Source organism: Otolemur garnettii, unplaced genomic scaffold (assembly GCF_000181295.1).
Source record: "Otolemur garnettii isolate 467f Iridium unplaced genomic scaffold, OtoGar3 scaffold00007, whole genome shotgun sequence".
Lineage (NCBI taxonomy): Eukaryota > Metazoa > Chordata > Mammalia > Primates > Galagidae > Otolemur > Otolemur garnettii.
The window spans coordinates 10775193-10795093 of NW_003852402.1; the positions used below are offsets into that span (position 1 = coordinate 10775193).

At 49.1% G+C, this 19901-nt stretch overlaps 1 protein-coding gene across 1 annotated transcript; it reads left to right on the plus strand.

The window, feature by feature from the left end:
• The first annotated feature begins 4912 nt into the window (after positions 1-4912).
• Positions 4913-17425, plus strand: TEX33 (testis expressed 33). The gene is made up of 6 exons (XM_003783245.2): positions 4913-4918; positions 7408-7467; positions 10652-11121; positions 13222-13372; positions 17024-17134; positions 17328-17425. The coding sequence occupies exons 2-6, from the start codon at positions 7446-7448 to the stop codon at positions 17423-17425; spliced, it is 852 nt and encodes a 283-aa protein (XP_003783293.1). The 5' UTR covers positions 4913-4918; positions 7408-7445.
• Positions 17426-19901: the final 2476 nt, after the last annotated feature.

Here is a 19901-nt window from a genome sequence, read left to right on the forward strand (position 1 = left end):
TCCTGCTGTAGGCCCAGCCCCCTGGGTGGGTGGGTGGGGAGAAACCTGGCTTTCAAATGAGTGTCCAAAGAGGTGTCACATGGCCTTAGAGCCTCTCAGAAGGTGCAAAAGGGAGTGGCCTCCACCTTGGGCACCTTTCCTGCCTCCAAAGAAGACTCTCTGGGGAGTGACAGAGGGAGGGACTGGAGAAGCAGTGTCAGCCCTGGAGGAGGTCCAAGGGCTCTGGCTAAGGATCAGGAAGCCACGGTGGAGGATAATGACCTAATGGCCTAGCCCCATGTGGCTGGATTTGGGGTTTCCCAGAAACAGATTCTCTAAACTCTCTTTGGGGAATGCAAGGTGAATTTTAAGCCCCACCTACTGGCGACTCCTGGCTCCCCACTATCCAGCTTTTCTGGGTGAAGAGAGGGTCGTTGAAGGCTGAGGACCAAGGCCATCCAGGCTGGCAGGTCAGGGTGAGCCTGAAGGCTGATGACTGCGGGGTTTGAAGTGAATGGACCAGGACAGGCTGGAGGGCTTATATTTATCCCTTCCATGTGTTGAACAAACATCTCTGCTTCCCATCTCACATGAGAGTACCATCCTTCTGGGGTGGGGGAAGGCAGAAACAAAGAAATGTAGTATGTCAGGTGTGAATAAAAGATAGGGTAAGGAGAATGGGGGTGTGGGTGGGCTAGGTTGTCTTTTAAAAAAGAGTGCTCTGGGAAGGTGAGCACAATTCTTAAGAAGATGAAGAAGCAAGTCGTATAGTTATCTAGGGATAGAAGTTGCAGCAGAGGGATCAGCCAGTGCAAAGGCCCTGAGGCAGGACTGTGCTTGGTGTGTTCAGGAAATAGAAATGGGGAGCAGCATGGCTGGAGCAAGGGAGTAATTGGGAGAGTGGGAGGAGCGGGTCAGGCAAAGTGGGAGGCAGCTCACCAGGTAGAGTCTTGTGGATAAATCAGAGAACTTCAGCTTTTACTATGGTAGAGATGGGAAGATACTGGAAGGTTTGGTACAGGGGTGATGCTATCTGAGGCAGGTTTTGGCAGGATCACTTGTCCTGTTGCTGTGGGAAAGGACTGTGAGGTGATATGGTGGGCATACTCCAGGTGGTCCCTGTGGTATCTGCCCCTCAGGTACGTGCCCTGAGGGATCCTCTCCCTTTTATCCTTTTATATGGGACATGTGACTTGCTTTTTTTGTTTGTTTGTTTTGTTTTGAGTGTTGCCCTGGCTAGAGTGCAGTGGTATTATCATAGCTCACTGCAACCTCCAATTCCTGGACTCCAGTGATCCTCCTGCCTCAGCCTCCCAAGTAGTTGGGACTACAGGTAGGCACCACCATGGCCAGCTAAGTTTTCTATATTTTGTAGATATGGGATCTCACTCAGGCTAGGGTTGAACTCCTGGCCTCAAGTGACCCTCCTGCCTGGGGCTCCCAAAATGTTAGGATTACAAGCCTGAGCCACTGTGCCCGGCCTGTGACTTGCTTTTTTACCCAACATGTGGCACAGGTGATGCATGCCACTTTTGTGATTCCAGCACACAAGATTGTAATGCCCATCCTGTGAGAAGACTCTTTTCTTTGATGGCTTTGATGAAGTCAGTGGCATGTTGGGGGCCCATGTAGCAAGGAAGTGAGGATGGCCTCTAACCAACAGTCATCAAATGCCCAGGCCCTCAATCCAGCCAATTGCAAGGACTGTATCCTGCCCACATGAGCTTGAAAGCATATCCTCCCCAGGGGAACCTCAGATGAGACTGGCCAGTACCTTGACTGTAGCCTTCTAAGACCTCAAAGCAGGAAACCCAGCTAAGCCATGTGCAGACTCCTTACCCTCAGCAACTGTGTGATAATAACTGTGCATTAGGCTGCTAAGTTTATGGTAATATTATGCAGCAATAAGTAATTAATACAAGAGATGAGCAAAAACAGAGAGACCAAAGATCAAGCAACTGTGTTAACCTAGGCAAGCAATGAGGGGGGCTTGGACCAGGGGTGTAGGGGTTGGGGGAGATATGAGGGTGAATGAAGGGATCCAAGTCTGACAGAAGTGCGGCTGGGTCTCTTGTGGAGTTAGCTTAGACTTACTTGTGATGTCTCTCCCTGTGCCAAGCGATGTGCTAGGCACTTCACAAAAATGATTTCATTCAACTGCCATTCTTGACCTTGAGGTGGGTTATATCTGTTTCATGTACAAAAGAAGTTCAGCTAAAGAACTTGGCCAGAGTCACTCATCTAGTAAGTGGCAGGCCCAGATTCTGGGGACCCCAAGTTTAACCACAATGCTGTGTTCCTCCTGGGGAGACCCTGAAAGGTGGAGCGTGTAGGAGGCATTCCCTATACCCACGCCCTGCCCTGCAGCCAGGAAAAACAAGCCAGTCCTGGCATCCACGGCTCCTGCCTCCTCCTTCTCTGAAGAAAATGTTGTTCATCTCCTCTGCAGCTCTTTTGGTTCAGGGGGAGGAGAGAGGCCCCTCGCTGTCCCACCTCTGCTTTAGTTTCACCCTCTGGTCCCTGATGCCTGGGCATCCGCTTCAGACAGCTCGAGGCTCATTTTCTCCTTGGTCCACTGTTACATGCTCTCTCTTTTTTTTTAACTTGCTAAGAAATGTTTACAAAATGCAATAATGATATTAACTTGACTAAATGCTAAACATATTAGAAAACTAAATAGTTTTCCAACAGAAGTTATGACCAGTAAATTTGTAACAATTATTATTTGCTTTTTCTGTGCAAGCAAAGGCTAGGTCAATAATAGACTTTACCATAAGTAGTATAATCAAAGTGTCTGTCTGTCTATCAATGGATCCTAAATGGTAAAATATACCCCCCAAATGAATTATAGATGTGATTTGTGAAAACCCAGAAGCAAACATTTTTCTTCTGTATTTGTTGAAGTGTTTTTCTTTACATAAACAAAAACATCTGATAGATTAAAAGGCACTGATGTAAAAATAAATATCCTTTCCATATTAAAAGCATTAAAATAGTTGGGCATGGTGGCTCACACCTGTAATCCCAGCAGTGTGGGAGGCTGAGGAGGGAGAATTGCTTGAGCTCAGGAGTTCGAGACTTGCCTGAGCGAGAGTAAGACCCTGACTCATGAAAAAAATGGAAAAGGCCAGCTGGGCACCTGTAATCCCAGCAGCTTCCAGAGGCTGAGGCAGCAGGCTGCCCACAGCTCAAGTCTGAGGTTGCAGTGAGCTATGACACCACTGCACGCTGCTCAGGGCATAGGGTGAGACTCTGTCTCAACAACAAAAAGTAAATAAGTAAAATATAAAAGCATCAAAATAATGACAGTGTGATTTGATATTTATTTTTTATTTTTTTGTGACAGAGCCTCAAGCTATTGCCCTAGGTAGAGTGCGTGGCATCACAGCTCACAACAACCTCCAACTCTTGGGCTCAAGTGATCTTTCTGCCTCAGTTTTTCTATTTTCAGTAGAGACAAGGTCTTGCTTTTTTTGTTTTGCCAGGCTGGTCTTGAGCTCGTGAGCTCAAGCAATCCATCCACCTTGGCCTCCCAGAGGACTAAGCTTACAGGCATGAGCCACCATGCCCGGCCTGATTTGATATTTTTTATAAAGCTAACATTTTTGAGAAGAAATATATATTCTTATGTATTTATCACAGAGGTTAAATTTGCATTAAGATGCTTGGAAAATAATTTGGCAAAATATACCAAAAGCCTTAAAATATACATAATTTGTAAGTAGATAATTGTACTGTTGGAAATTGACAGAGAACATGCCATATACTCATGGAAAGGGAAGTGGGTCTGGGGATGAGAGAAGGCTAGTATCTAAATCCACATTATGAAGTAAAATTTTTTCTTTTTATTGAGACAAGAGTTATCACTGGGTTGCCCAGGCTAGAGTGCTATGGCATCAGCTTAGCTCACAGCAACCTGTTCACATGATCAAACTCCTCTGTTCACATGATCCTCCTGCCTCAGCCTCCCAAATAGCTGGGACTATAGGTTCCCATCAAAATGCCCAGCTAATTTTTTCTATTTTTAGTAGAGATGGGGTATCCCTCTTGCTCAGGCTGGTCTTGAACTCTCGAACTCAAGGGATCCTCCTGCCTTAGTCTCCCAGGGTGCTAGGATTACAGGCATGAGCCACTGTACCTGGTGGAAATTTTTTCTTAGATACCTGTCCTCCTTCAGAATTAACAAGTCCCATTATTGTGTGTGTGTGTGTTTTTTTAATATAGTCACATTAGGTTTTATGAGTAAAACAAGTTAAAATATGCTTATGCTCTTAAACACATCCGTGCCTTCTAAACTGTTCAGCTCCTATACCTCCTTCAAGATCCTGCTCGGATGGCCCTGCTGTGAGCCCTGCCTCTTTTTCCCTAGAGAGAGTTATCCCTTCTCTCTACTTATTCTTTTGTATTCCTATGAACCTCCATTTGAGCCTTCTGTGCCTGGCACACACTGAGCAAATAAATGTTCAGTGCTTAGTAGAAATTTTTGAGTGGCTGAATGAAGATCCCTTCTGCCTCCTCAGGCCTGGCCTTCTCTTGGCCTCCCTTCCCCAAGAGGGCGCCTATCAGCCCTCTGAGGTAACAGAGCCCTGTGTATAGTGATCGCCATGGCAACTCCAATGAACATCAGTGGGAGGGCTGCATCCTAGCAACCACCCACGGTCTTCAGTCTTCATGGTCTTTTCTGCACAAATCCGCACTCCTGGGCTTCAGCATACACCAGCGTGGTTCCCATGTTTTCTGACGTTATGAAAGAGATTGGACAGGTGAGGCAGACTTATGAGGTGGGCCAGAGTTCTTCCAGAACATGGAATTTCATCATTCTTTTCCCCATTCAGAGTTGCTTGTGAGTGAAGAGTGCCCAGACTGCAACTGGACCTACCTTCTTGTCCTCCTCAACCGACATTCCTTGGGACATTTCTCTCCAGGTTAGAAACTGGAAGTGAGTTCACACTGCTGTTTAGGCTGGTCTGGGCTGCTCTGGACTGGCAGTGCCATTGGGGCCAACAGGTGACTCCTGTGGGCACATCAAGTGTGTGGCTGGGGAGGGGCACAGGGGCAGGAGAAGATGGCTAACTTGAAGGAGCTTCAGTGAACTTGAAGATATGTGGCTTAGTTTTAGCTCCACCTGGGTGAAGTCCCATTTCTTTTCTGAGCCCAATTTTCTCCATCTGTGAAAGAGGGTAAACTAATAGTTTCTCCAAACACCTTCCTAGGCCCTTGTGAAGACAGACTATACAATCTACTAGATGTGAGAACGCTTGACATAGGAGTTTGTATTAGTGATCTATTGCTGCATAACAAATCACCCCAAAACTTAGTGGCTTAAGACGATAACCTTTATTATTGCACATTTTCTGCAAGGGAGGAAAATAGCTATCGCTTTGGTGGGTTTTCTGTCTCAGAGTCTCACAGACTTCAATCAAAATGTTGACCCAGACTTCAGTCTCATCCCAAGGTTCTTTCCAAGGCCACCCATGTGGCAGGAGTCTGTTCTTCCTAAGCTGTTGGCCACAGGCCACTCTTAGTTACTTGCCATGTGGGCCTCTCCATAGGGCAGCTCATGACATGTAAACTGGCATCAGAGAAAATAAACTAAGGAGAGCCAGAGAGTGCATGAACAAGATAGAAGTCACAGCCCTTTATAACTTCCTCTTGAAAGCAACATCCCTCCCATTTGCCATATTCTATTGGTCACTAGATCCAGCTCACACTCAAGGCAAGGGAAGCAGGGATCACAGAGAGCTATGTCAATGGCCCACTCTGTCTGCCCTCTGGTCCCCCGTGATATGAATCCTTTGCACTGGCAAAACACACTGGTTTCTTTCCAAGATCTCCAAAGTCTTATCCCGTAACAGCATCAGCTTAAAACCTAGAGTCTCATCCTGCATGTCAGGTCCAGGTGGGCATGAGGCTCCTCAGGTGGTGTTCCTTGAGCAGCACTTCTGTCCCTTAAGAGCTTTTGGGCAGAGGCCACCCTGACTTCCTTACCACATGGGCCTCTCTCCACAGAGTGGTCAGAGTGAGCAAACCAAGGAAAGCAGAGAAGGTGAATAAGACAAAAGTCACTAATATAATCCTGGAAGTGACATCCCACCATTTTTGTCACATCCTTTTATTCAGAAGCAAGTCACTAGATCCCTAACTCATACTTGGGGAGGGGATTACACAAGGTGTGAGTACCAGGGATCATCAGAACTCATACCAAAAGTTGCATAATCATCAGACATCTATTAAGTGTCAAAATCAATAGGATGCTTTGCTCGGGAATTTTTTAAGAGAATAGGCTCGGCACCTATAGCTCAACCGGCTAAGGCGCCAGCCACGTACACCTAAGGTGGCGGGTTCGAATCCCCAGCCTGGACCCGCCAAACAACAATGACGCATGCAACCAAAAAATAGCCGGGCGTTGTGGCGGGCGCCTGTGGTCCCAGCTACTTGGGAGGTGGAGGCAGGAGACTCGCTTGAGCCTAGGAGTTGGAGGTTGCTGTGAGCTGTAATGCCACGGCACTCTACCCAGGGGGACAGCTTGAGGCTCTGTCTCAAAAAAAAAAAAAAAAGAGAATAAAATCGATCAGGTTCCTCCCTGCTTTGAGCTTCCCAAGAAACTGACTTGCTGGGTAACATCAGACAAATCACTCTCCCTCTCTGGGCCTCACTCCTCAAAGGTCCCTGCCAGCTCTGACTTGCTTCTGTTCCTCCCTTGTGATCCATACAAAGACACTGACTTTGGAGGGTGTGGTTTTATTTTATTTGCAGTGTGAAATTCACAAAAACCTGGGGAAAACCGACAGGGGATAAAATAAGAGAATATGTTGATAAATAAGGGAAGGATCATGGAGGGAAAAGGACACAAACGGGAAAGCTGTGGAGCCTTTGGAGATGCCAGAGCTGCCCTCCACTTTGGCCCAAAGGCCTTTTCTCAGAGAGAAGACAGTGTGGGGTCCTGCTCTCGACCCTCCAGGGTGGCTAAGGGTCTTCCCTCCTCTGACTGCGAACAACGAGCCAGCGTGGTGGAGAAATTGTATTTGCAGAAAAGCAAGTAGTTGCCAGGATGTGGGGGCAGGAACAAAGCACCCCCCAGCCGTGGGCCTGCTGGGGGCTCCTAGGTGGTGCTGGTACAGGAGAGGAGGAGAAAGAGGTGACAAGGTGTAAGAAGAGCCCAGGGTCCCAAAGCTGCTTGAGAAAGGCCTTTGAGCCACCTATCGTGGGGGTGACCAGGGCTTTCCAGAGAGGGCAAAGCCTTCAGGGGTAGTGGGTGGGTGAGGCAGGGGCTCTTTGGGTCTGCACAGAGCCAGAAAGCTCTAAGAGTAGTACCCTGGGGACCCCTGGACAGATGGCCACAGGCCTCCCTGTTCAGCTCCCAGCTCATTCTCATTCACAGAGATCATGTGTCACCTGAGACAGTGAAACATGCTGCTTTGTCTACAGGGCCCAGCTTGGAATTACCTGTCCCAGAGCAAGAGTTGATGGAGCTGGGCCACCGAGCAGGTAGGATGGGCTGGCCAGGGACACGCTGAGGGTACATCCAGGGCTTCTGGAGGGACTCCTCGGGGCAGCAGAGCACAGGGCCTTCCTCCTCTCCCTCAGTTTCACCTCGGCCTCAGACACACTGCTGACCCTGACTTCTTAGGGGGACATTCTGTTTGAGGACAGAAAAGAAAAGGAGGGAAAGGAGTTCCTGAGTCCTTCCCATCCTGCCATGCATGGTGGGGATTAGGACCCCAACACGGTCCCCATCCTCAGCTGCTCTGAGACTGGGCACCAGAAGGGCAGAGCTGGGGGAGAACAGCAAGGAGCCTGGCTGCCTGGGTGGGGGTCATCGTGGTCAAGAGTGAGCCAAGACCAGGAAGGGGTGTGGCTCTAAGAGGGGAGGAGAGAGTGTTCCAGAAAGGAAGAGACCTGGAAGGGGGAGTGGGCTGGTGCTTTTGTGGGGCCTTAAGGACAAGAGGAAGGATTTCAATGCAGGAGTGACTGACTGGGTCAGGTCAGCTCAGAGGAGGGTCCCCAGGGGCTGACAGGTGGGATGAGGATGATGACAGTCCTGCTCAGAGCTTTCTGCAATGACCTGAATGCTCTGGGGACCTTGTGAAATGCTCAGACTCCCAGTCTTTTCTGATGCAGGAGCTCTGGGAGGGGCTCAGGAATCTGTATTTTTAATGGGTGCTAGGGAATTCTGATACCTGGCCAAGTTTAGAAACCGTTGACTGATCCCCTGATCCTGGTAACAGCAAGTGAGGCAGGATTTATGCCTCCCACTTTCCAGCTGACTGAATGGAATGGAGGAAGGGTGGAGTTGCAGTAACAACCAAAAACCTTTGTTCATTCATCAATTCATTCATTCAACATTCAACTCCAGTAGAACAGGAGTTGGCCTATTCATCTCCCTGTTGGGTCCCCATGGCCTGGCACAGCACCTGACACACAGTTGGTGCTTGCTCAGTCAATAAATTGGTCAATATACTGGCCCTCTGAGCCAGAGGACACATCTTGGCCATAAAAGTGCTCATAACCCCAAAGGGCTGGCCGGGGGTGGGCAGCAATTGCAACCACAGCAGAGCACAGCCAGGGAAGACACAGGCAGTGCTGCTCCAGCTGTCCTGAGCCAGAATCCTGGGGGACTCCAGGAAAAGCCACCCCTGTGCTGGGCCTCAGTCTTCCCAGGAGTAGGGTGAGGGGCTATGGGTGGTCAGGTGAGTATCATCCCTGCTGTCTGCCTCCAGTCTTTGAGAAGGGTCACCATGCCCATCCTGACAGCCCAGCTGTCCCCAGAGGTACCCCTCTACCTGGCTGCCTGAGAGTTGAGGCAGAACCAGGCCAGAGGGAGGGAAGACAGTCTAGTTTTTTTCTCCACCTTTTGTGTAGGTGACAAAGGGGCAGGAAAAGGAGGTGGAGATGAGGAAGTGGCAGGAGAGCAGGAAAACCTCAGCCTTCCCTGTCTCCTACCAGCCGGGAGAAGGGTCTACAGTCCCCCATGGGGTGGGTGAGAGGGGCTGCCCAGAGCACCATCACTTGGTGACCACACAGCAGGGTCCAGTAGGAGTCAAATAAAAACCCAGTGGCCGGTAAGCCCTGATGCTTACTGCATCCTTCCCTGAAAAACTAAACTGGAACGATGTGGATGTCCAGCAGAGGGGCAGCCGCTAAATCCTGCAGGGCCTGAAAGGAAAGTTGGGTCAATATCCTCTGCCTTGTATAAATCTCCAGGCCTGATTGGTGGTTTTTAACAGCAAGTTACAAAGCAACACATAGCCTCTAATCTCACTTATAAACAAAGTAGAAACAAAACTATGTATCTCTTATGAGGACTACAGGACCCAGCTAGAACTCACCAAACACATTCATAGCTGTAACCTGGAATTGAGTTTCAGTGCAGGTTGTGAGAGACCCTTGGCTTGACCTCTATACCCTGCACAGAAAAAAAGAATCTATATACCACTTGGGTGATGTATGAAATGTGAGTGCTAAGCTGCCAGCCACCTGGATATAAAATGCACTGTTACTTAGGAGTCACTAAGAAACAGAACACAGTGCTGGCTTAGACCAGGAGCCACGGCCATTGTCAGCTACAGCCTGGCGTCAGAAGTGTTCAAATGGGGGGGGGGGGGAAGGAGCAGCTTAGCATCAATGAGATGCACTGTCATGGGGTGTGACTCCCCTTTACCCCTGCTCACACACTCATGCATTGATGGACTCTGCCACCTTCCCTAGATGAACAGGGCTCTCTGGTGGCTGCTGTGTCATGCCCGGGACTGATACACACATGGACCCTGCCTCAATGACCTTCTCCCCCACCGAGGAGGGGAGATGTGACTGTAGCTTACAGCATGACAGAATGGGAAAGCTCAGGGTGATGAGAGCTATGTGTGGCTATGTGTGGCTTGCTGGGCACAATGCTGGGGGTTGAGAAGGAGGGAGCTGACTGAGCTCCAGCTTGGGGTGGGTGCAGGAAGAACTTCTTAGTGGGCTCTATTGGAAGGAAGAAGGGTAGGATTTTGGATTTTGACCTAGGGAAAAGGAGGGCTGGCCTTCCAGCTAGCAGACCAGCCTGGGCAAACCCTAGGCAGAGGGATTTCGCAGGGCATGGGTAGGAGGGAGTGGCATTCTGCCTGTCTGGAGCCAAGGAGAAGTCATGAGAATGAGAAGGAGAGAGGACAGGCTGAGAGCAGGAGGCCCATGGGGCCTGAGGATGGGGTGGGGACGAGAGAGCCTGGGAGGTCGCTGGGGCTCCATCAGCCCTGGAGGGCTTTCCAGGCATGTGACTTGGCCAACCCAAAGAAGGCCTCTGCCAGCCTCCATAGCTGCTGATTGCTGTGGGGTTTCAAGTTGGGGAAAGGAACTTTGCAGATGTGGAGCCAGAAGCACTAAAGCACAGAGAAGCCAAAGCCCTTGCTCAGGGTCACACAGCTAAGCCTTAAGGCTGGGCAGCCTTGGGCTGCTCAAAAGCAATGTGGAAGAACCTTGACCGGGGGAGGCTCTGCAGGCTGAACCTTCTCCTCCCCTTGTGTGTCTCCTACGTCTCACCCATGCCTCTGGCTGCTGAGATCCCTCTCTGTTCCTCTCTTCCTGTTTTGGGGGTCTCTGGGGCTCTGTGTCTCCATCCCTCTTCTCTCCCTCCCACCTTCTGCATTTGTCTGTGCCTCTCCTGACCTCTGCCTCACTTTGTCCCATTCAGGTACAAACCCTCTGACCGGGGCCCCCCTGAAAAACAAGGAGGGCCAGCAGGACACAGACCCCTGGAAGACTGCCCACAGCTCCTTGGATGCCTCCAAGTTCAAGCACCAGGTCCCGCTCTCCTCACAGAAGTCCCCACCCCGGGGAAGCAGCAGCCAAGGCAGCTCCCTGGGGCAGAGTCACTCGGAGAGGATCCACACCCCACCCCCAAGCGTTGTCAGCACGGATTCTCTGGGGAAGGACCCACAGCCAGGGCCCCTGCAGAAGGGGAGCTCCAGATCCTCCATGAGAGAGAATAGGACCACCTTCCAAGGGGGGGCTCAGCCATGCCAGGGGTCAGATAAAGGCCCCGATGTGGGAGCCCAGGACCAGAGGAGCATGCCTGCGAGCCAAAAAGACACTATCATTCCCAACAATATTCGTCACAAGTTTGGGAGCAACGTGGTGGACCAGCTGGTTTCCGAGGAGCAGGTAGGTTTAAAAACAGGGCCCAGGAGGCTAAGGGCGACAGAAAGGCTGTGCACAGAGACTGGCAATGGGGCCACAAAAGAAACCTGTTCTTGAATATGGGGACCTTGTGATAATATCACAAGAAGGCAGGATTTACTGAACACTTGCTATGTGAAGATGTGAATTCATCTTCCCAGCAGCCCCACGGAAGATGCTATAAAATTATCATCCCATTTTATGGAGAAGGAGCCCACAGCTTAGAGGGGTTAAGTAAGTTAAGCAAATTCACCCAGCTATGTGGGATAAAGATACAAACTGGGTTGGCAGATTTTGGAGTCCTGGCCCTTCACGAATTTGCAGTTAAAAGTCTTTTGTTTGAAGGCCAGGCACAGTTGCTCATGCGTATAATCCTAGCACTCCGGAGGCCCGAGATGGGTGAATCGCCTGTGCTCACAGGTTTGAGACCAGACTGAGCAAAAGCGAGACTCCATCTCTAAAAATAGCAGGGCCTTGTGGTGGGTGTCTGTAGTCCCAGCTACTCCAGAGGCTGAGATGAGGTTGCTGTGAGCTATGATGCCACTGGCACACTACCGAGGGTGACAAAATGAGACTCTGTCTCAAAAAAAAAATGTCTTTTGTTTGAATTGAATGCTTTCCATTTGAATGAGTCTCCTGAGGGGCGATAGCAGCAAGTGGATGGGAGGCATTTACTGGGAATCAGAAGACCTGGCTTTGAATCCTGACCCTTCCCCTGAGTGCTGAGTGACTTTAGAAAAGTTACTTCCCTCTCTGGGCCTCAGTCTCTACATCTGTAAAGTGAGGCAGCTGGACTAGATGAGGCTGACAAATATGTGGTGTGCATCCACGCCTCTCCTAACCTGCACTCACGGCCCACAGCACCAATCAATGCTGGCTCTCTTTCCCAGCTGATATTCCAGGCTAGGCAGTCACTACTGATAAACAGAAATTGGAGATAAAATTCACCTGCCATTTCTAGTCAAATGCTAAGTGTCTTTCTTGCCATGACATTCTGAGACATATTTTCAAAGCCACCATCTCAATCCTCTTAGCAACTACGTTGTGTGGTACTTATCACATCCTCTTTAATAGATGGTAAAACCAAGACCCCTTGTATGATCTGCTGGGGGTCACACTGATTAAAGTGGAAGATTCAGGATCACAAGTCTGTGGGTCAGGTATCTCTCCTACTTCGCCGCCTTAGAGTGCGGTGACACCCCCCACCACCAAGTCTGGGAGGTCACAGCCTGAAATGTTCTGCCCCACTAGGAGGAGGTTGTCCCATTTTGAGGTTGACCATATGGTTACTACCTCTCACTGCCCCTCTAGGCCTTGGGACGATGTCATTTCTCTCTTCAGCCACCAATGCCCTGAGCATGAATCAAGAGATCTGGTTTTTCTGCCCAAGTGTGATACAGGTCACAGGTCATCAGGCCAGCAAGTGTCAGAGCTGAAAGCTACTTCAAAGGCCACCCAGTTCTGCCTTCCACCCCCATTTTATAAGTAGGGAAACTGAGGCAGACCCATAGAGGAGCAGAAGATTAAAGTCAGCAGCTGGCATATGGCAGAATTGGAACTCAAACCCAGGTGTCCTGTCCAGTTAAGCCTGGGCTCAACTTCTCTGGGCCTCAGTTTCCCCAGTGGTACAAAGAAAGAGTCGGCCTCAATGAAAGCTAAGCAGAGCTGGCGTGTGTGAAGCCAGTTGTAGGAGGCTAGCCTGGGCTCTGTGACTCAGCAGCTGGGTGAACCTGGCAAATCTTTGGCCTCCTGAGGCCCAGGTTCCTCATTTATAAAATGGCAAGAATAGTGTCACCCTACAAAGATATTCTGTGCATAGCAGGTACTCCATGCTGGGAGGAGGTTTTATAAGCATTATTATCCCTCATGCCCCTGACCCATTGTGGGAAGTGGGGGGATGGGAGGAGACAGAGGGGGTACCTTTTGCTACTCTGGGTCCCCAGCTCTGCTTTGGTTGAAGGCTGTGGGCTGAAGTGGAGTAGGAGGTGGGGAGGGCAGGGTCTGGGGCAGGAGGAGTTAGTGGGGAGATACGGGGCTGGGGCCTGCTTTCCCATCCCTGTCTCTTCTCCCTGTCTCCCCCCTCAGGCTCGAAACATTGTCGGTGACGTCCTTGAGGGACAGAAGTCTTCAAGGGCAAGCTCATGGCCCAGCAGGACCCAGAGTCCTGCAGAAATCTCCTCCTTCTTCTCAGACTACTATGATCTGGGCTACAACATGCGGTCAAACTTGTTTCAAGGTCAGGTCGAAGGGCAAGTGTAGTGTCTGTGAACACCCATGGTCTAAGGCAGGGAAGGCCTTTGGGGTGTCTACCCATATGGGGTCCAGGACCCCAAGGCACATCCCCATGAACCTTATTTTATGCCTACCGTAGGCTTCCTATCTGCAGGGCCTTGCTGAGTGAGTTCTGGGACCATCCAGCCTGCTGGCAAGTCTGTGCTTCCCACGGCCTCCCTCACACCCACCAGACACCTCTGCCAGGGTGTTTCTTAATCTGCCAGTGAGAGGCCCAGGCACCTTTGGTCACAGTGACAGTATCAGGTTTCTTGAGTTCAAAGCTCAGCTCAGCCACTCATTAGCTGGGTGTGACCTCAGGTGAGATCATTAACTCTCTGAGCCCCAGCTGCCTTCTCAGTACAAGGCACCACGGGACCATAATGACAGTGTGGCTCTCCCTGGGCCGTTGGCAGGACCCTATGAATTCCCGCCTATGGTACTCAGACTATGGTGCATTGCGAGTGCTCAGTAGCTGTCGGCCATCATTTTTCTTTCCCAGAGCCTGGTAGTGGCACACCTGGGAAGGAAGGAGGTGTGGTGTTTACAGGGGGTTCATTTGGGTCAGCATAGTCTGTCTGGTGGGGGGGAGGAAGGGGTTGCTGTTAGCTGCATTTCACAGGCAGATCTGAGATCATTGGCCCAAGACCTCTTAGTAGTGCAAGGTATGTCTGGGACTCAAATCCAGGTTTTCTTTCTGCCTCTAAAGCCCCAAAGTCTTTCCTCCATACTAGGTCACCTCCCTAGCTCTGGCGCATTCCCAAGGGTTTTCTGGATGCTCAGATATGGTCCTCAGTCAGCACGCAGGGGCTTCTCTCTGTCACCACATTCTAGTTCAGCCTCGCTGCAAAAGGCTCACTCTTTCTAGCCCTGCTCCTTCCTCTCCTCTCACTCTCAGGCTGGGAAAACCTCCTCCACTGGCTCAGGTCCCTGTCACCCGAGCAACTAGACACCCACGGGAAGCCTTTCTGGGCTTTTCTTTGAGCTTGGAGAAGGGGTGGTGCTGGGGAGAGAAGCGAGAATACAGCTCAGAATGTCCCCTGCTCAGGATTCCTGGATCCTACCTTTCACATCTCTCTTTAACAATTATCACCACACAGCTCTTACATACAACCTTTATGATAATGTCTATATAAATGCAAAAGAATAACATTTTAAAAATATCTGTGTGCCCAGAACTGTGCCAAGGGTGTGCTGGGGTCAGCTCATACCAGCTTGCACCAGCTCACAAGAGGCAATTATTGATTTTCCTGAATGTTTGGCCCATAAATGCTATCTTTTTTTTTTTTTTTTTGAGACAGAGCCTCAAGCCCTGGGTAGAGTGCTGTGGCATCACAGCTCACAGCAACCTCCAACTCCTGGGCTTAAGCAATTCCCTTGCCTCAGCCTCCCAAGTAGCTGGGACTACAACACCTGGCTATTTTTTGGTTGCAGCCATCATTGTTGTTTGGCGGGCCAGGCTGGATTTGAACTCGCCACTCAGGTGTATGTGGCTGGCACCTTTGTCGCTTGAGCCACAAGAGCTGAGCCCATAAATGCTGTCTTAAAAGTGGTCAGAGCAATAGTGTATATACTCTGGAAATTGGCAAACACTACTGCCCCGTCTGTGCCCCGTCCATGCATCCCTTTCTGTCTCCACCCACCCAGATTTAGCCTTTGCACTTGCTTGTGGATGTGGCAAGGCTGGTGCGGCTGCGTAGGAGTGAGGGAGAAGAAATCAGACAGGAAACAGGCCAGGTCGTGAAGAACACTGGAAGGTCTTTTCTCCGAGTGAGATAGATGGGAAGGCAAGCCAATGTTGTTAGCAGGAGAGTGGTCTTTGGTTTAAGATAAAGGATCACTCCAGTTGTTGTATTGAGATGTCAGGGGTTGGGGCAAAAATAGGAAGACAAGTGAGGATGAAACTGCAAAAATCCAGGTGGAACAGATGACAGTGGCTTGGTTTTGGAAGCTGGGTTAGCCTACTGCACAGGTTGGGGGGCACCATTTGCCATGTGGTAACTCAGGGAAGTCAGGTTGAAAGCGGCCTGATGTAGTAGGATTCTGGGTATTTGTATAAGATAGAGAGAGCAGATAACATGATAGGAAGGAATTAAGGACGATTTCAAGGGTTTGACCTGAACAATTGGAAGGATGGAATTGCTGTTTACTGAGATAGAGAAGGTGCCAGGAGGAGTCGGTTGAAGAAATCCTATCTCATGCTGAGTCATGGCAGTAATCTTTTATATAGTCTTGTAAAAGATTTAGTTTTGCCTTTCACACTTAAGTTTTTAATCCATCTGGAGTTGATTTCTGTTGTGTGAAGTAGGGGGTTCATTTTTAATTCCTCCTTTACGTAGATGACTGAATATCTCAGTCCCTTTTGTTGAACAGTCCCATCTTACCCCCAGTGACCTGCGGCGGCACCTCTGTTACCCATCAACTTTCCCCAAGTGTGTAGATCAGTTTCCAGAATCTCTATTCTGTTCATTGGTCTAAGATTACCCTTTTAATTACCAACGTATTATAAGTAGTTTGATATCTAGCCAGGCAGTACTCCCGCCTCACACCACACACACCAGTTAATGTCTTGGGTTTCTAAGGCTTTACTTGTCCACATAAATTTTACATGGAAATTTCCATGACAAACCCTGTTGGGATTTTGAGTCAAAGTTTACTGAATCTACAGCTCTACTTAGGGGCAGTTATCAGTTTTATTATAATGAATTTTCCAATCTATAAATAGGGTATATGGCTCAATTGATTTACATCTTTCTTCAATACCTGCCAAAGACATTTCGTATTTTTTTCTGTATAGATCATGCCATTTTTGTTAGATTTATTTAGCAGAGACACTTTATTGTTTTTGCTGCTGATTATAAATGGTATCTTCTAAAAAAAATTATATTTTCTAACTTTGATGCTGATACTGCATGCACAGATCCAATTTTTATTTTTGTATATTTATCTTATATCCAGAAACTGCTCAGTTCACCTATTAATTCCAATAATTGTTTGTAGCTTCTTTGGGGCTTATTTAGAATAATAATGGCTATATTTATATATAGTATGTATAATGTGCTGAGCACATGCTTGTTTGTTGTTTTGTTTTGTTTTGTTTTGTTTTTGCAGTTTTTTGCTGGGGAGGGGTTTGAACCCGCCACCTCCGGCATATGGGTCCGGTGCCCTACTCCTTTGAGCCACAGGCGCCGCCCTGAGCACATGCTATGTGCTATACTTACATGTACTTTACATGTATTTCAATTTTCACAACAGCCATATATGGTAAGTGGTATAATCCGCCCGTTTTTTTCAGATAGAAAGTTCTGAGTCATGGAAAGGTTAAATAACTTATGTAAGGCCACACAGGTAGTAATACTCAGAGTTGGGATTTAAACCCTGCCAGCCAAAGATCAAGTTCACCCGCTTAAACATCAGGCTTTTCCCACTTTCCCATCAGTGTCTGGCTGATAATATTGTCCATAAATGATGGATCTGATTTACTCTGAAACCCTCCCACTCCCCTTTCCCTTCCACTACCCACCATCTATAGAGGAAATTGACACCCCATATAAACCATGGAGGACCTGACCTCTGTTGACTTGTGCACTTGGGGATTCTTCACGGTGTTCCACAGGGGCCCCCGAGGAGACAAAAAGCCTCATGAAGTCTTCATATACACCAGAAGTGATTGAGAAATCAGTGAGGGACATAGAACACTGGCATGGCAGGAAGACGGATGATTTGGGTGAGTGGCAGCTGGGGGTGTTGGGAGGTGGGCACTCTCTTCCATGGGCAGGGTGCATTGGCTCTAAGATCAAGAGGGAAACCAGAGCAGGACACAGAGCCTGGGGTGGACTTGGAAGAGGTGTGGGCCACCAATAAGGCTTGGGCACTCTGGAGTGGGTGATCTCTGGTGGTTTTTCTCCTGCTCTCTGTAGGACGGTGGCACCAGAAAAATGCCATGAACATGAACTTGCAGAAAGCACTGGAAGAGAGACTTGGAGAGAAGAACAAATCCAAAAATTCAAAATACTAGATACAGCACAGAAGAGGTGCCCTCCATTCAAATAAAGTGCTAACAATAAAGAAAGAGACAAACCCAAGCCATTCTCTTCTGTTTGATGCCTTTCTTTACGTTGGGTGGGGGACTAATGTGTAGTGTTAGAGAGACCAGTTGAGGGACAATGGAAGCCCTGAAGGCCCAAACTATCTACCAGACCTTCCTCCTACATACACACATATACACATGCCTTCACACCTTCCCCCACTATCCCAGGAAGGGATACTTTGTCTCAAGCCCAGTGCACCTGGCTTCTCCCTAATGTCCTGTGTGGAGGGGCCTATAGCAGACACTGTTGGATCTTACCCTGCATACTTTCCCTAGCCAACTCCAATTATTTCCAGGCATCCATTCCTCCCTCCATATATAAGCCCATGGACTTCAGAGGAATTGGCCACACACATTCTGTCCAATCTAGTGGTGAATTTGATTGGTCATATATATTTGAGACTGGGTCTCACTCTACTGCCCTAGGTACAGTGCCATGGCATCATATCTCACAAGGTCAGACTCCTAGTTTCAAGTGATCCTCCTGCCTTAGCCTCCCCAGTACTGGGACTACAGGTACTCACCACCACACCCACTTAATTTTTGTATTTTTTGTAGAGACAAAGGTCTGTCTTGTCCACTCACAGCAGCCTCCCACCAGGCTGGGATTTTATGGGCATGAGCCGCCTTCTGGCCTCCTGCAGAAATTCTTAGCCCCCACCCCCTACACAATGCGATTGGTTTAGGAAGGGGCATGTGACTCAGTTTGGGCCAATGATGTGTAAGGAAAACTGTGGGTGTGTCTTGTCTCTGCAGGAACACTGGGAGAGCATCCCTCTCCCTTGATGTGTAGAATGAGGAACCCTGCAGCCCAGACTGCTCCTGGCAGATACCTGTGACCATAGGAACTCCCGGGCATGCAGCACAGTCAGGGGCATCTGTGACCTCACTGGGCTACTACACCAACTTGGCCAGAAGCCACCCACCTCTGGACTTCCTGTGATGTGAGCCTGAGCATATTCTCACTGCTTAGCAGACAAACATCCTTAGCCCATCAGGTCCCTGGTGACAGCAGGGGAGGGACCTGGGAATTGGAGCCACAGGGAAGAGTCCCCCAGGGAATGGGTTTCAGGTCAGACCATTATGTCTACCAGTTGATCCTGAAGCTTTTCACCTGGTTGTTCTCTAAGCCAGCAGTACATCCACCCCCAGATCACTGGCTAGCACTCTCAGAACATTCTCTTCTCATGGATTCTTATTGTGTTCCAAACCACACCAAAATCGATAGGCTTAAAATGACACTTATTTGCTGGTGAGTGTGCTGTTGGACAGAGCCCAGGTATGGCTCATTTCTGCTCCACCAGGCACTGCTGTGAAGATGGCTGCTTCTCTCATATGCCTGGTGCCTCAGCTGAGGTGATTACCAGAGCTGGGAGCTGGCTGGGTACTGCTCTTTCTCCCTGGGGCTCCTCCTTATGGACAACTTGGGTTTCCTCTGGTATGGTGACTGGGTTCCAAAAAAGAGCCTACTGAGGGGACAAGATTCAACGTGCAAGGGTTTGTCAAACCTTGCACTGGTCTGGGCTCAATGGTTCATGCTTGTAATCCTAGCACTCTGAGAGGTTGAGGCAGGTGGATCGTTTAAGCCCAGAAGTTCAAGACCAGCATGAGCAAGAGCAAGACCCCATTGTTACTAAAAATAGAAAAAATAGCCAGGCACTGTAGCACAGGCCTATAGTCCCAGTTCCTCAGGAGGCTGAGGCAAGAGGATTGCTCAAGCCCAAAAGTTTGAGGTTTCTGTGAGCTATGATGGCACAGCACTCTAGCCTGGGCAACAGAGTGAGACTCTGTCCAAAAAAAAAGAAAGAAAGAAAGAAAGAAAGAAAGAAAGAAAGAAAGAAAGAAAAATGAAATAAAATAAAAAACTGGCTCAGGCTCGGCACCTGTGGCTCAAGCAGCTAAGGCGCCAGCCACATACACCTAAGGTGGCGGGTTCGAATCCCCAGCCCGGGCCCGCCGAACAACAATGATGGCTGCAACCAAAAAATGGCCGGGCGCTGTGGCGGGTGCCTGTAGTCCCAGCTACTTGGGAGGCTGAGGCAGGAGACTCGCTTGAGCCCAGGAGTTGGAGGTTGCTGTGAGCGTGATGCCATGGCACTCTACCCAGGGGGATAGCTTGAGGCTCCATCTCAAAAAAAAAAAAAACTGGCTCACTAATGTCTCTGTGGCCAAGCCCAGGTTTTGTGAGTGAAGACTACATAGAAGCATTACTATATACAGGAGTGGCTCCTTGGAGAGATCATCTGGCTTTGGAAAGATTGAAAACAAAAAGAAGAATCAAAATCACTGGCAAGAGAAGGGGAAAACAGGCCCCCACTTCTCCCCCAACTTCCTTCCTTCTCTCATAAAAGGGAATGATTTCTTTAGGATAGGGTTGGCTCAGCATGTAATACAGGGAAGTGAA

Excerpts from the sequence above, each read along its gene's own strand:
- TEX33 (XM_003783245.2), top strand. The coding sequence starts at position 7,446 with ATGGAGCTGGGCCACCGAGCAG. Across the intron at positions 11,122-13,221 it reads AGCTGGTTTCCGAGGAGCAG|GCTCGAAACATTGTCGGTGA; the intron begins GTAGGTTTAAAA and ends CTCCCCCCTCAG. Across the intron at positions 17,135-17,327 it reads CAGGAAGACGGATGATTTGG|GACGGTGGCACCAGAAAAAT; the intron begins GTGAGTGGCAGC and ends TGCTCTCTGTAG.